Source organism: Danaus plexippus, chromosome 27 (genome assembly GCF_018135715.1).
Source record: "Danaus plexippus chromosome 27, MEX_DaPlex, whole genome shotgun sequence".
Lineage (NCBI taxonomy): Eukaryota > Metazoa > Arthropoda > Insecta > Lepidoptera > Nymphalidae > Danaus > Danaus plexippus.
In genome coordinates, this window is record NC_083555.1 from 597,645 (window position 1) to 613,981 (window position 16,337).

The 16,337-nt window shown below is 35.4% G+C and overlaps 2 protein-coding genes across 5 annotated transcripts in view; both read right to left on the bottom strand.

The window, feature by feature from the left end:
• Positions 1 to 368: 368 nt before the first annotated feature.
• On the bottom strand, positions 369 to 11,396 carry LOC116775676 (zinc finger protein 287-like). Its single transcript, XM_032668622.2, has 25 exons — positions 11,261 to 11,396; positions 10,781 to 10,859; positions 10,485 to 10,627; positions 9,925 to 10,147; positions 8,524 to 8,953; positions 7,885 to 7,964; positions 7,373 to 7,436; positions 6,941 to 7,063; positions 6,339 to 6,425; positions 6,144 to 6,220; positions 5,795 to 5,858; positions 5,461 to 5,580; positions 4,462 to 4,664; positions 3,989 to 4,106; positions 3,365 to 3,502; positions 2,930 to 3,068; positions 2,586 to 2,727; positions 2,283 to 2,423; positions 1,874 to 1,933; positions 1,751 to 1,798; positions 1,604 to 1,652; positions 1,219 to 1,281; positions 1,098 to 1,151; positions 962 to 1,032; positions 369 to 892 (listed from the first exon to the last, which is right to left on the bottom strand). Exons 2-25 carry the CDS (start codon positions 10,856 to 10,858, stop codon positions 821 to 823), a joined length of 2,787 nt encoding a protein of 928 aa, XP_032524513.2. The 5' UTR covers position 10,859; positions 11,261 to 11,396; the 3' UTR covers positions 369 to 820.
• A 400-nt stretch (positions 11,397 to 11,796) lies between these two features.
• LOC116775591 (heterogeneous nuclear ribonucleoprotein L) overlaps positions 11,797 to 16,337 on the bottom strand; it is a 178,808-nt gene continuing 174,267 nt past the window's right edge. For all 4 annotated transcript variants that reach the window (XM_061525026.1, XM_061525024.1, XM_061525028.1 and 1 more), the window contains 4 exons: positions 16,136 to 16,254; positions 15,959 to 16,047; positions 15,507 to 15,687; positions 11,797 to 13,739 (listed from right to left, as the gene is read on the bottom strand). In XM_061525026.1, coding sequence (XP_061381010.1) covers positions 13,736 to 13,739; positions 15,507 to 15,687; positions 15,959 to 16,047; positions 16,136 to 16,254 — 393 coding nt within the window. In that variant the 3' untranslated portion in view covers positions 11,797 to 13,735. The remainder of the gene's footprint in view (positions 13,740 to 15,506; positions 15,688 to 15,958; positions 16,048 to 16,135; positions 16,255 to 16,337) is intronic.

The following is a 16,337-nucleotide window of genomic DNA, read 5'->3' on the forward strand; positions in this document are numbered from 1 at the left end:
GGTCTCATATTTACGAAATATTTTTATGAAAGACGCCATCTAGTGGTTATTGATGGCAGAGGAATTTACGCGCCAATAAAATTCACTGAGTTCCAGTGTGAATGAAGCCTTAGCATAGAAATAAAAGAAAAATTGGGAAAGTATTGTAAACATTCGCTAGCATCTAAATATAGATGTTTTTATTGATGAAATTTTTATGACAAAAAAAATGCTGAAATACAATATTTTGAAGATCAATTTCTGAAGTCATTATAATAACAACTAAATAATATTTTATGAAAAAAAAAATATATATAAAACCTCGGACAGAACTACTTGTAAGATTCTTGTTTATTTTTTAATTTATCTTACTGAATACAAAAAAAAAATAATTCAGGATACATTTTATTTCATTGAAGAAAACGTTAGTATTATAATGATCACATTAAAATAGTTTTGGTTGCCACGTGGATTAAAATACGTCATAAACAAAGTGCATTTTATTTACATCTATTAAAAAACCTTCCTCGTCACACTATTCATTAATAACGCGCGCTAAATTCATAAATAATAAAACTAATTTTACTTTATTTACATTCAGCCTTAATTTATATAAAAAATATCATGCGATATAAGTCGAGGCCTCCACTTACAGATACAGAACACTCGTCACATACATCATCGAGAACTCGTCGGGATAAGTCACTAGGGCCATCATCAAGACGAGTGAACATTGTGATTGACAGCCTCAAAAAATTACACTTATAATTTTTATTTGATAAAAATTCTAAAATAACCCCTTGTCATGATGAGTAGACGCTGTCCGCAGCGGACACAGCAGTCACTGGTTGATGGCAACCCATCCACTGGTACCGTCTGGGAGTTCCACGGGGACCAGCCTCAGACCACAAGACTGAGGACAGACAAACATATATAACGACATATAACACACACACACACATATATATATATTTAATAATACCTGTTGGTCTGTGAGTTGGTCAGTAGTGATGTTGTCCAATAGGGAAGTCTCGGTTTTGTCTTCAATATTGTCTGCAATAAAGGCATTCTGTCATAATAATAATAGTATATACAATAACACAAAGGAAGCAACTTACGCAGCGTGAGCAGCGCGGACCCCGCGGTGTCGTTGACCAAATCCATTGTTTTACCTTCAAATAACAATCCATCATATAACAGATAGTTTTACTTTATATATATTCAGTAATGTTACCATACCGTCTTCTAGGATAAGCTTTTTGTTATCTGTGAAAAAGAATTTTGTTTCTCCTTGTGTTGTAACTGAAACAGAAAGAACATCACAGTTAATATACAGCATAATTTCAACACATTATTTGTTAACTCGGTGACAGACAAACTATAGCCTTAACCCAGATCTCAGTACATGAACGTATATGACTTACTCCATTCAACCCGACCGATCACTACTTGTAAGTAACTCGAAAGACAAAACTGGACATAAATAATCTTATTTTACGTATTAATTAAATTATTGACATTTATTTAAGTGAATTTTGTTTTATTTTGTACTAAGTTACTGGCAATACATAATATTTTAGATATATAATGCTATGTTCTAATGTAAACATGTGCAATTATTTACCAACTGCTTTGCTCGTATCCAATTCTAATTCCTCCGTAGTCTCGTATATCTGTAAACATATATATTAAATGAAATAAAAATATTACTTTATGTATCAAATCATGGTATTAATTTAAGACTAGCAAGTGTCGCTCAACTTAATCATACCGTGTCAGGAAATTTGTCCGCCTTAGCCGAATCTTCGCTGGCTGGTGTCTAGAATGACGTAATACATGAACACTTCATTGTAAAACACGTTTTAGTATATTAATATATAATAAACATATTTACCACATCCACCACGCTCGTCACTCTCGGTTGATTCACTACTATGGATTCCGCCAAATGTCCCTGAACAGATAGAATACATACAGTGTACACGCGGCTCCGGCCGAACGACTTTAAGTCGTATTCAGACACAAGTGACAAAGTGTAGCTTTAATGAGACATTGTAATTTAAAGTCAGCGCCATCTATCGGCCGAGCCACAAATTCATATAAAAACTTTCATTCTGTTTCTTTAGCGTACGGAGTTTCTGGATAAATAATAACTGATACGCTATTGTGGCATCCGAGTGACATTATTGCTAAGTTTAATTAAAATCTGTATAGTCACAAACAAATTCATAACATTAGTATATGTGACTCTCTCAATATATATATATGTGTGTGTGTGTGTGTGTGTGTGTGTGTGTACGCACGCTGGTGTTCATGTGCTGGTAGAGCAGCTGTTTCCGCATGTAGCCGGCGCCGCACACCACGCACTCGTAGGGCTTCCGGTCGCTGTGCACGAAGCGGTGGGTGTTCCGGTTGTCGCGGGAATTGAACGTTTTACCGCAAACCTGATGGTCCGCGAGATTTTTTATTTTATTTATTTGATTATTTACCATTGACGTATTATTTTTTAAGAATTAGTGACTTTATAAAAATCCAAATTAATTTTATAACATACGGCTTAAAAAATGTATCGAACATTATAGATAATATAATATATATATACTCACTTCACACGAGTAAGGCCTCTCTCCGCTGTGTATTCTGGTGTGTTTCTTGTAATGCTCAGGATACACGAAGGTCGCCCTACAAACCTCACACTTGAGAGGTCTCTCGCCCGTGTGCGCCGCCTTAACGTGGTAGTCTAGCAAACTGGAAGAGATAGAGATGAGAGAGATATAGCGAGATAACATGAGACAGATTTTAGATGTGAATAAGTTAGAGATGACAATCATTAAATGTATTGTAACAAATTACTAGCAATATTAATTTACATGTGACGAGAATTATTAAGTCGTATGAGCGCTTTTTATAAAATCAATATATTGCAGTTATATGTATGTCTATCAGTTACCGGCGTCTCTTAAACCGTTTCGAGCAGTGTTGGCAGGCGTATCGTTTGTCGTCTAAGTGTGTCGCACGTCGGTGTGAGTGGAGGTTGGACCGCTGTGTGAAGCGAGCGCCGCAGATCTCACACGCGAACGGGCGCTCGCCTGTGTATGAAACAACGAGACGTGATAAATTACGTAAACATTTTCTATTACTATGTAATTATTGAAGCCGTAAGGGAATAAATGATTTTATGGGAATCATTTTCTTTATCAATCTTTATATATGTATATTAAATAAACACTGCATTAAAGATGATTACTGCTATAATAACGTTAATTGCTACATAACGTTTTAGAATGTCCTGCATTTAACCAAAGTATTTTTATATAACTAGTTATATCAGCCGGTTTCGCTTGCTGAGGCCTATCTGAATATTGATTGATATATAACATGTTACCGGTGTGTATCCTCATATGGTCTCTAACTTCAGCTCTCCTGGCGAACGCCTTGCCACACACTCCGCACACGAACGGCTTGTTGCCCGAGTGGACGACACCGTGCACCTCTAAGTTATGCTGAGTGCCGAATGCTTTGCCTGTGTATAAAATATGTTATAATTATACAATTGTAGCGATATATTTACTTTTTCATGAATTTTCAACGAATTTGTTGGGAAAAAAAATAATATTATCAGTTTTTGGAATTAAATAAAATTGTGTACATGCTTTGTTAAAGGAGGTATAGTAATAGTACATTGAACAGAAAAAAAACCTTAAAAAAGATTGACAGCTCCGATATTAAATTCAGAATCTAGTAAGGACACGATAGCTCAGTCGGTGAAGCGATCGTAACGAGATATTTCGAAGGTCTTAGGTTCAACCCGCTGGTGTTAATATTTTTTTCATTCTATATTTGTATTCATATTCTTAGTAGTTTTTATAAACATTGATTTCCTACATAACATAAATACAAGTATTGTGATGACAAAATAAAAAATTACATGTATATAACAATATTATATGATTTTACTTATCCTTATTTCCCTTGTCATAATCGTATCATTATCATACGTCGTACTAACCGCATATGTTACATATAAAGTCTTTGACTCCCGAATGCGTCTTCTCGTGTTGGTTAAGGTTTTGTAAGGTGAAGAATGATTTGCCGCACTGACTACACTTGAAGGGGCGCGGGCGAGCCTGGAGAGGATACAAAGGATATTATATATATGTTTTATAAACAACTAGGTTTCCCAACCACCTCTGCTTATGTATTTAATGTTTTAAATTCATCTCATCTGTCATTGTAGATACAATAATAAATGGTTTATGTAATTTTTGTATTTAAAAAACATTTCTAGTTAAAGTAGAATATATTTTAAATCTTGCTTAAAACATAAATAAATCTATATTATATCGCAACTTATACACTAGTTATAACTAAAATTTTTATATATATATATATTACTAAGATACATTTTAACTATTCCACTAAGCGAACTGTTTTCTTATCTATCATACAGAGGTAATGTGTCTGTGTGTGTGAGTCGTGTACCTGGTGTGTCTTCAGATGTGATTGATGTGTGTACTTGGAGGCGAACCCCTTGCCGCAGGTCCTACACACGTAGGGCTTCGCCCCGCTGTGCGTGTTGCGGTGCTCCACCAGCAGCCCCCTCGTGGCGTAGCGCTTGTTACACACGTTGCAGGAGTACACCTTCTTATCTTCTTGATCATTCTTAGATTTATTTGTATGTTGTTCTGTAACATATAAGGTAAATGAATGACTGTAACGTTGGTTTAAAAGCTGAATTTTATATATGATGTGTTATAAATGTCAGTGTGATAATTATCTTTTCTCATATATTATTTTCAGTTTATTCAGAAACGCGACTTCGTCTGTTTGATACGTATAGTTTAGTAGTGTAGTACCATCAGTGTTTTATGAAGGAAATGTTATAGTAGAGAATAAATTAAATTAGATGCCAGACAGATCTGAGCATATGTGACGTCATTTGTGTATTTTTTTTGGATACTAATAATAAGGACGATTACAGAGTTTTTTTATTTATTTACGTATTTCAAAAAAATAATCCTCAGAAAACAGCTACTTTATATATTTTTTATTAAAAATGTAATCTATCAAATGAGTGTCTCTATTGCATAACAACGTCGCTCTAGAAGTTCAATGACGCTGCATGACAGATTTTCTCGTAGCGAGAATGCTAAATATGCATCCAAACTGTGCGTTTTAGTGTTTAACACTTTAATATGTGACGTCACGAAACTATCGACTCTCCCGCATGACCCTTACCACACGATGGCACGCTTCAGTAATACGCCCCCCCCCCATTAACTCGTGACCTACTCTATGGATACTAAGCTCGCGAGCGCAGTCTCGTGTGTGACAAATCCGGTAGCGGTCATGTGTAACCTGCAACCCCGTGACTAAAGCTAGGCGGCTCAAGTGAGCTAACGCATCGCCTGCAGCCAGTTCAACCAGCAGACGAGACCTCAGCTCCCGGCTGTCCCCAGGCCTTTGTGTATATATTCTAACCCATGTGCAGCGTATGTTCGTGTCGCGAGTCCGCGGCCGCCCCGCACTCGCCGCACAGGAACAGCTGGGTGGAGTGTGACGTCATCAGGTGATCACACGCCGACGACGGAGACATCCACTCTGAGGAGAGACGGGGGGTACAGTACAGACATGTGTGTGTCTGTTTGTTTATAGCTAATGCATAATGTAGGAAAAAATATAACTCATAAGCGAAACACACGTGACGATAATTTAGAATTTTTTTACAGTGGTTTGTTTAATTTCAGACAGAATCTTGAAGAGCGAAATAATTGATAAAATAAATGTAGTTTCTTTGAGCGCGCTTATGACTCACCGCTCGCGTCGTCCTTACAGAGCAAACACTTGAAGGACCCGTTCTCGAACAACACCACCTGCGACTGGAAGGGAACAGAAACATCAGTCGTGTGGCTGAATGAGAAATACAACACGGAAACATGAAGGTGCCAGTGTTGGTTAGCAGGAATAAGAACTCTATTTAGTAAGGAATTTTGCTAACTAATGCCATGCAAGACAGGTTTGGGAGCGAACTTAATTGATTTAAACTTTTTGTTAACTTGGATTGACTATATATATATATATATATATATATATATATATATATATATTTCTGATTCAAAGTGATTCATATCTTTGTATCAGTCCCCGTGTAAGGCACCACTCACATTATTCTCAACGTCTTCGCTTTGAACAGATTTCACTCTGTACATTTCACCCGACTCCACCTTGATGAACGCTCCGCCTGAAACATAGAACAGAGACGATTGAAAACTTATCATATTATAGCCTTTTTTTATTGTCAATAGTTTCATTATTATCGTTATGTCATATCATTATTCAATCATTATCATGTCGCGCACCTCTCTCCCTGGCGGCCGCTATGATAGCGTTAGCCGTCTCCTCATCACCGGAAACTTGCAACTCGATCTGGGATTCAGAATTTGAATCTGAAATTAAATATTAACAAACGGTTTATAACATGAGAGATGTGTTGCGGGTCAAGTCATAGAGGGGTCGCTCCTCAAACTGACCGGGCGGGACGAGGAATTGACTAATGAGAGAGCTATATGACGATTAATATTTAAATCACATTGACTGGGTTTTATATATAGTGTCCAGCAGCTGTTGGGCAGACAAATACAAACATTGAATATGGATTGTCGTTATTAGGGCGGGAGAGAATTTAGATGGAAATTAATCACTTTGGCCGGTGGAGCCGGACTTTATTAGTAATGTGCGCCTGGCACTTGGTCCGCTCATCACAACGTACACACTAAATACGTTTCAAAGTCAGCCAATGAACTGTCCTGCGAAAAGTTATCTATTTTATAAGTCTTTTTATATTTCTCGCCAGTCCCTGGCCTGACGGCATCTCAATGTCTTTACTATGACTCCCGTCTACCGCTACACAAGGGTAATGTCTAGTATATGTGTACAGTCCGTGGGTCACACGCCGCACTACCTTGGCTGCCTTCGGGGTCGTCGTGGGGCAGCACGAGGGATATTTCATTATCTCCATACAGTAACTTCTGACCGGACACCACTCTCAGTATAGATCCGTTCTGTCTGTCCATGAGCAGAGTATCTGGAAATAATATTCATATTATAAACACACACAAACACACACACACGCACACATTCACCATATATATATATTTTTTTCCATCAAACATTATTTTAGCTCAGGAACTTAATTTGTATCTTCTAACGTTCATGATTCAGACGACCGATACTTACTTATGTAAGTAAGCAATTACAGAAATGGGGGGTAGTTCGAAAAAAAATGTGGTATATTTTATTATAACAAGTAATCCGTTCTGGGTTTTGTGCATATCTTGTGATCCTATCGTATATTTAGCTGTCGTCTCAACATTAATGTACACAAGTGTCTTACGCTCGTCCCTGTCGAAGCCCACCATCCTCACGTCCACGAAACTGTCGGCCGATTCACTGTCACACTGAAACATATCATATATATATATATATATATATATAACTCTAAATATGTCACTTTAGTTGTTATTCGGGGTTTAATGTCATATAATAGAAATACGTAGAAATATACATAACGGTGCAATTGTTACATTTGAATGACTAATAATTGAGGGTAGTTGAAATTATCAGGTGTGACCCGCATGACCACCTGCGTTGGTATAAATAGAGGCGACAGTACAGATTACGGACAGTCTGGCCCGAGCCGTTACAGGGTACGGACCTCTTCGAAGTAAGGTGTTCGTCAAACCGTCTACGAGGTCAAGCCTTGATGGTCGAGCCTGATGACTGTCAAGAATAAAGTCCTCGTTGACGTCAGATATGCTGACGTCACTCTCTTAAAAACCACGGCTTGCTCCTACTCCGTCATATATCTCATTCTCTTTAATGTACCTCATATATCATGGCACATACCTTAATGTCTTCCTGGAATATGAGCTGGTCTTTAATACAGCTGTCGGTGTTGTCGGATGTCAGCATCGACAGATTACATTCTGAAACATATTTAATATGTCATACAAGCCACCGCCCGCGGCTTTGTCCGATACAGGTAGAGAGGGTAGAGAGCAATATATGAATACACAGAGTTCACATGGTTTATGCGGGCACCGTTAGTGAAACGGCTTGTTGCGGTAACTTAATGAAATTCGGTGTAATCTACAGTCTGTGTCTCATTCTGATAACTAAACTACATAACTGTAAGGTTTTATCAAAATCCATTCAATTATTTTTGTTTGAAAGAGTAACAAACTATCAAGTATAGGATATATATGTATATATATATGTGTAATGTACTGAATTATTCCTACAGCAGTACAAAGTTGAATGGATCCTTGCATTGGTCTGTTATAAATAAAAAATAACGAACTGCTATCACTTATCAATGATATAATCGATCACAGTCAGCTCTTCACTCGGACTTCATCATATAAACACTGTGTGGATATTCCAGTAATGTATAATGTACAGGCTAATTATTATGTCTTTAGCACCGCTCCGCCCAGTATATAGTTACTTGGTTATATATATATATTATGTGCTTGGTTATAATACCTGAGTCTATCTCCACCGGTTGCTCTTCGTTACTTTCAGGGTCCATTCCTTCAACGACCTCTTTCTTCAATTTCTTATCAAATTCCACGTCAACCTTTTTCCATACAGCCGATGGGAATATATTTGGTAGGGTGTTAACGTTGAAGCTTAGTATAGGATTCGACGTGATCGACGAACTCGTCGAAATCGTCTGCCCAACCGACGAGCTCGACGAGATCTTTGAAATCTCGTCAGATTTAGTCGGAGCTTTGTTCTGAGTGGTTTTGTCATTCTGGCTGACATTTATTATCACATTTGGATCTATTTGGGTGGGTATTGTGATTGTTTTTTTGTTTGCTACGGTATTAGTGTTTATGCTCTGTGTGAGGACAGACGAACCAACAGTCACTTTTAGATTGAGTGTTGATGATGATGGTAATGTCATTGATGTCTGAAAAAAAAGACATGTATTAAACATATATGTCGAAGAGCCATGTCCAAGTTGATTATTAGGAGCTGTGACGTCAGCGATGTTATCGTCACATAACACTATTTCCACCTGTCGGGTTATCCATTTTCACCAATAAAGCACTCTCACTTACTCACACCACTTTATTTTCAACTTTAACTAACACTTAGTAATTTCTCCTGGATAGCTCTCACACCACTGTGCCCTCGCCACAGATGTCTCCGAATATAAATGGTTTTCGTGGAGTCATTACATTTACTCTTAATTTTAAATAATAACTTACAAAGATTATTCGTAGTAATTCAAATAAACAGTAGTTATTACAAAATGTTTTCGTAATCAATTATTAAACCAACTAAACTTTATATTGCCATTTAAAATTTAAAGAAATCATAATTGAATAACATTGATTACAAAATGGTTACTGTTTAAGTTTGTCTTTTACTAAAACTCACAAAATAACTTATCTTTACATATTACAAATCACGATACGAATTGCCATTTACTTTCCTCCAATACAAATCGTACGACGATCTATAAAACAAATAATTTTGTTAAAGTTATTACTAACGCCTTGACATTGTTTATGTCACATCTACCCTCTAAAGTGAAATACATATGAAACAACTATACATATGAAACAACTACCCTTTATAATGGTTTTTTAAATGTCGTTGCGCCGACATATATATTATATAAAAAATATTACTAATTTAGACAGTTCCCAAGAAATTAATGGTAGCATATGAAAGATCTCGATGACATTCAAGTTATAAACAAAATTACCACAACAATAGATTATAAAACAAATAATTTACAAAGCAATCCAAGTAGCGCACATTATTTCTGATATAAAACTAAAAAAAAGCCATAAATCATAAAATTAGGTTCACTTATTTAATAATATATACATAATTAAAAAATTAAAAATTGTTGCCATAGCATACACTTACCTTCAACTGTGGCATTGTAATTGTTCTTGAGACTGGCCATTTCGCATTCTTTATAAGGAAGTCGGGAGGTAGAGGCTGTAGTTTGGACGCTGGTAACACTAGTTTCTTTATTTCTTTCTTTTCGGTTTTCTTAGCCTCATCGTTGTATGTTTCATAGTTGATGGCATATTTCGTTAAAGTCTTCTTAAACTGCTCCTTCAGCTCTAGTTTTATGGCTTGTACCCTGTAATTGAAATATATATTTGGTTAAATAATATCATTAAGTGAAGTAGTGTTATGCCGACTCATATTAATTTTGTTATTACAAAAAGAATGAATTATTTTATATATATAGTGACGGTATGTACATTGTATTACCTACAGATATAACAAATGTATAATGTTTTCGCTTTAGATTTAATAAAAATGTTAAGATTTTTAGTCAAATCCTAGAAGTAGAGCAGTTATTGACATTTATGTATATAAAAATCTATAAAAAAGAACAATCTTTACTATACTGTTAGTATAATAAGATTCTTGAATTTGAGTTTACATACTAAGTAAGTAATCATATAGTTCACCTGACTTGTAAGGAGTCGTATTCGACTACAGCTTTTTGGCACTTCTTACAAATGATATGTGAATGTATACCGTCTTTCTTTATTTGTTTGTCCACAATACTACCGATAACTTCATGTAATTTTTTATCAGAATTAAGTGATATCTGAAATGTTAAACAATTTATAACTATATAGAGGTATAACAAGTTCAATTATTATAGAGACATTATAATATAAAGAGGTATCATAAAATTATATAGAAAATTCAAAATATCTCAATGTATTTCCGTGTTCTATATCTTTATTTAATTACTCACTCCATCTCCAAATAAGTTTGTAGCGTTTACCAAATACAGCCCAGTTTTCGTATTGCAAATAAAACAACACTCATTCATTCTGAAAAATGTTTTTTTTCATTTTTAAAAAATTTGCCATTGACCAAATACTATATTGAAGTCCCTAGAGAATATAGAGCATTTCGCATTTGGTATGAATCTTAACATATTTACAACGTTGAATATATGTTTAAAAGAATAACTTAGATATTTTCTAATTATAAACGCGACAGTTATGTAATGATTGTTTTATTTATAAAACACAATAATTGTCTTTCTTATCATTATGTTTACATTGTTATCAGTCGTCTATAATTTTAAATATATTGCCACCATTGACAAAATATTCGTGCGTATTTTATTAATAAAGATACGATAAGTCAGCCATTTTGACAACGATTCCAATCGAGTTCATTATAATTCTCACAAGATTTAAAATTAAATGGTTCTTTGCTTAAATACCTGTTAATCTCATCAACTTTGCATTGGATTTTTAAGTTGTTGAAGGTTTCCCAAAGTATTTTCTAAATAAGTTGTCAGCAATGATTTCTAATAGCAAGCCGCCACCATTACGTGTGTAATAGTACAGTGTTTATCCGTATGGCGCCACTGCCTTCCACATGAGTTTCAATTTTATCTATAAGGCCAGTTCTACACATACCCCGGGTCAACTCTTTGTTTTTATTAAGTTTGTTAGGGTTATCAGGGAATTCTTAGGGCTCCTTTACAATTATTTAATATTAAATGATATACTAAGTTTCAACATTTTAGGAGCACTTTTAATGATATAAGAAAATATGTGTTGTTAGTGTTGCCAAGTGCAAAAAAACTTTACTTTCATTTTTTAACCTGGTATAAACCGAGCTAACGGCGGGAAATTTGATAATTTAAAAAAATATTTTTACGTTGCCGTATTTAATTTATAACTTTTTAGTCTTTCTTGGTTGTCAACGTAATATTTTTATATGAAGTAAATAAATAAATAGAAAAACTACAGATCAATCAAAAACATTTTTTATTTCTATACAATTTACATTTTTTGCGCCTTACGTGCAGCATCCTAATAATAACTTTACATAGACTTAACAATAAAAATATATATTCATAAATTTACTATTTACAACGAAGATACTTTCACTCGTTCGTCCACACAAATAATTTTGGTGAGAAAATTCAGACAATATATGTAAATATACAATTACTTTGTTTTGTAAATATATATTTGAGCAAAAACGACAATGGCAGGTCAGTAAGTAGTGATGTGTTTTAACACAGAATAATATATATTCCTGAACAGACATTAACATAATCAAACTCAAACATTTGTCAGTTAGAATTATAAGGTTAAGACTTACCTTTGGTTTGTGTTCTTTGGTCGTATTGTCAATATTTTGGAGATCGTTCATTTAATATATTTTTCTCTATTGAAGTATTTATTTTATATAATATGTGTCGAAGGGTGTACTAAGATAAGTGTCGAAATGAAAGAGGTTTAGTGTTGCCATGTATTTAATGTTAAACATGTCGCTATACCTAATACCAATGTCTATAAAGAAAAAAACTAAATTACATCTTACATGTACGGCTAGAGTGCAGTTTCTGTGTTCTGTTTATGGAGTCCCCTATCACATGTCATGTACTGAGCGTGGTATGCTGTCGGTTGGGTCGAAATGTTCGTGAAATAATACAATATATGTTCAAATATTTTTTAACATTTACAATTTCAAACACAAATCTATCACGACACCGAGTCCTAATCTAGAACATTTATTTGAGATATCTCTAGATAAAAAGATATGCATCTAAATCCTGATGAGCTAGGAATATGGCCGGCTATAGAACTGTTTACAATACAGGGGCTATTGTCGATTCGTCTCAAGGTAAGTGCATATTATAAACAGCTATATAGACATGCTACAATTCAATTTCCACACCATACATTAATTCTATACAATAAAAAATGAAAAACAGCTCTAGTCAGGTGCGAGGCTATTATTGAATTTCGCAATCACCTACGGAGGTAGTTGCAAAATTTTACCAAAACCTCTAACCGAGAATAGCCACAATTTTTATTCAAATTTTTAAGAAAATTTATAGAAAATCTGTTGTAATTTCTTTCACTAGTTGAATATAATTGACATCGCAATGACACTTACTATATATATAGCCTAAGGTTCGCTAGACTACCTTACAATATATGTTGGTTCTTAAAACATCGAAACCGATTCAGAGACTAACAAAAAAATGCAAGAAACATGCACGCAAGCAGAAACAAACATATATATATATCGTTTAAAATAAAACTCATTTACTACCTTAAACCACAGTTTAATTTCCATTTAAAAAAAAAATTCACAACGATGTTTCCGTACAGAGATACGCAAAGCGGAAACCTACACGACGTAACATAAAATCTACACCTTTCACAAACTTTGCGCACGAAGAAAAAATAATTATAAAAACTAATAATCACCGTGCCATCCTCAAACGAAACGAAAAACGCGGTCGCAGTGTGTACAACGCCTTACAGTTTGAAAACGACACAGAGCACATTAAGAACTAATCTATAATAATGGGAATTGAACGACATGAAACCGTCCCGGCCGCGCCGGTGCGGCCGCCGTTATAACGAAACAAACAAAAAGGAAAAACATGGAAATGTTATAATATGTAACCGTGTAACCTGAACTGTGTCTAGATTAATTAAAGAAAAGAGAAAACTAACTGTTAATGTCTTTATGAGTGAACTACATCACATAGAATATAAAGGAATTATAAGAAATGTTGCCATTGCATCACCCATTGTTTTGTAATGCTGGTATGTATTGAGATATTTATATATATAATTTCTAGCAATGGCAATACTTGTCCCCCCACTCTTGGTGTGTGTGTGTCTCCCGTCTTGATATGTGTGTTTGTGTGTTGTCCGCCCCGCCGTTAGCTAGAAGCAAATACGTTCATGTGAGTTCATGTATTGGGAAGCGCGATGTAGCATGAAAATACTATGGGGTCTGGGTTGCCATATCATAAAGTTTACCTCAAAACCTCACATCACAATACAAGAAATAACACCTTTATATTTTTCAACTACATCGCGTATGTATGTCGCGTTGTGGAGTCGACATAGTTAATGGGGTAAAGGAAAATTTAAAATAATAATAAAAAAATAAATATTTTTCAAGTCTCGCGTATACATTACATACTAATAATTATTTGTCTTTTCTGATATGTAGGTCTACATCGAAGCTACACCACAAACACAGCAACAGGACACTGGCGCGTGAGAAACATAAAATGAAAAACTCCGCCTACCGTCACTTCAGCGGAGCATATTTTTTATAATACACGTCATCGTTTTACATTTCCCACGACATATTTTACACAAATTGACATATTAAAAGCACGTACGTCGCTCCGAGGACGAATCTATACTATTCTACAGAAATACTAAGTACAAATCTAACGAAGCCTACCAAGCGATCCGTACCATCAAAACATACTGTTGTGCGCGACTGTACAACATCGCTCCCATAAAATTGACAGGCTGCAGTGATCTCGTCAGATATGTCATTCCGTTTAAAGCGTATCAATATATAAAACTCTTAGAATCGAATAGACTCGATAATCAAAACAATCGTAATTCTTAAACGTAAATCTCGAATTGTAAATAACTTTTTTTTCTTCATTATAATTATTATTTCAACTTCAGCGACACACCGTCCACAGGTCAAGCGTCCCTTATGTAGCTATATTCCGATCGTGATGTCGAACTAGTGCATATAATACATCCGTAACACGTCTCCATCATCAGCGACACGAGAGCATTTGATTCAGCAAATAATATATATATAAGGTATGAATATAATAAGGTTTATTTACATGCGACTATACACCTAACATTACCGCTTTGGCTATTAATTTTTGGCAAAATACAACAAATTTTTAAAAAAAAATTTATAAACAACATCAACAGACATACAAATCAAATTCTCTGGTGTCAGAAGATTCTCATGTACATATATATATATATATATACTAAAAAAAATTTATTAGGAAATTGTACATTATATAAGAATATTCGTTAAAACAACGAAGACAGGGTTATATAAAGACGCGATTTATATGTTTGCTCAAAAAACATTCAAAAATAACGCAGTATTTTTTATATATATACATACTCCCAAGCAAACATATACAAACTCTATGGTCCCTACGGCAGATGACGACGGAGAGAAGAAAACAAGAGAAATACATCTCGTACACAGGCGTGACTTGTGACTCACAGGGAGCCAGCATATGTGTGTAGATCTGTTGGTGAGGAGATTGCTCACAGTTATTTACATTGATACAACCATCCATCGAGATCCTTATACTCGGAGCGTGTGACGGGAAGAACAAACGAGTAGTAACACACAACACTACTTTTGCCTAGCAGTCGAGTAACAAACACCTTTAATATATGTACTGTGACTCACAAAGCAATTATAACAATAATAATTACATTTGTATATATATGATCTCTCTCAATATTTTTTATTCTCTCTTATTTTATTAACTTTATGGATTGTATCATCATGTACATATAATTCATGACGTCATTGACATATATATGTGTCAGTGACGTCATCAGTGTGTCAGCAAGTCACACCCTGTATATAGTAGAGTCCGTTGACTTAAGTTTCGTTCCGTCGTTGTGAATGTTTCTTACTAGTAGTCATCGTCGATGCCGTTGTTTTGACCGGTCTGACCCGCCTGCCCCGCCTGGCCGGTCTGACCCGCCTGACCCGCCTGTCCGGTCTGACCCTTCCCCTGCCTGTCCCCCTGCCCCTTCTGACCGATCTGACGTGACGACGAGAAGCACAGCTTCATAACGAACGGGAACTTTGCACCTGGAAATTTTAAAATTAAATTTATCATTCAGTACGAACAATTTCCGACTTCATTGTACTAACTAAGGACCATTCACGGGCGATGCTACACAAACACAAAGACAGCCGATCGTTTTTAATGTTAATATTAGATTTTTTTTGTCCCTCTATGGACTTGAGGATCTGAAGAGAAGGTACAATTATATTTTTCAAAGAGAAAAGTATGTCGGAGTTCTTAGCTGCCAAAATTATCAGATATGAAATAGAGTTTTAATTATTTTTATGGATATACCTGGATGCTGTATGGTCGCGTGGTTGCAGGCCATGATGGCCATCACAGACTGAGAGATGTTCTGGAACTCCATCAGCCCCGACGAGGACCTGGAACAAGTTCGTCATAAAATATTTAAATTATAACAACATCCTCCATTCTCTTTGCCATTACTTCTGTTTGTACTCCTGCACTCACCTCTCACTCTTGAGCGGGAATTTGGACACTGTATGCGGCGGCGTGACCCCGTAGTCGTGGAACACCTGCAACAGCTGCTCGTCTGACACATCCGGTGGGGTGTTGAAGAAATGTACCACCTGTAAAAATAAAATGTCTTCAAAGTTTTGCAGTTAAATTGGAATTCGATAGAGGGATAGGGGAGATTTTTTTTTTCAAAATA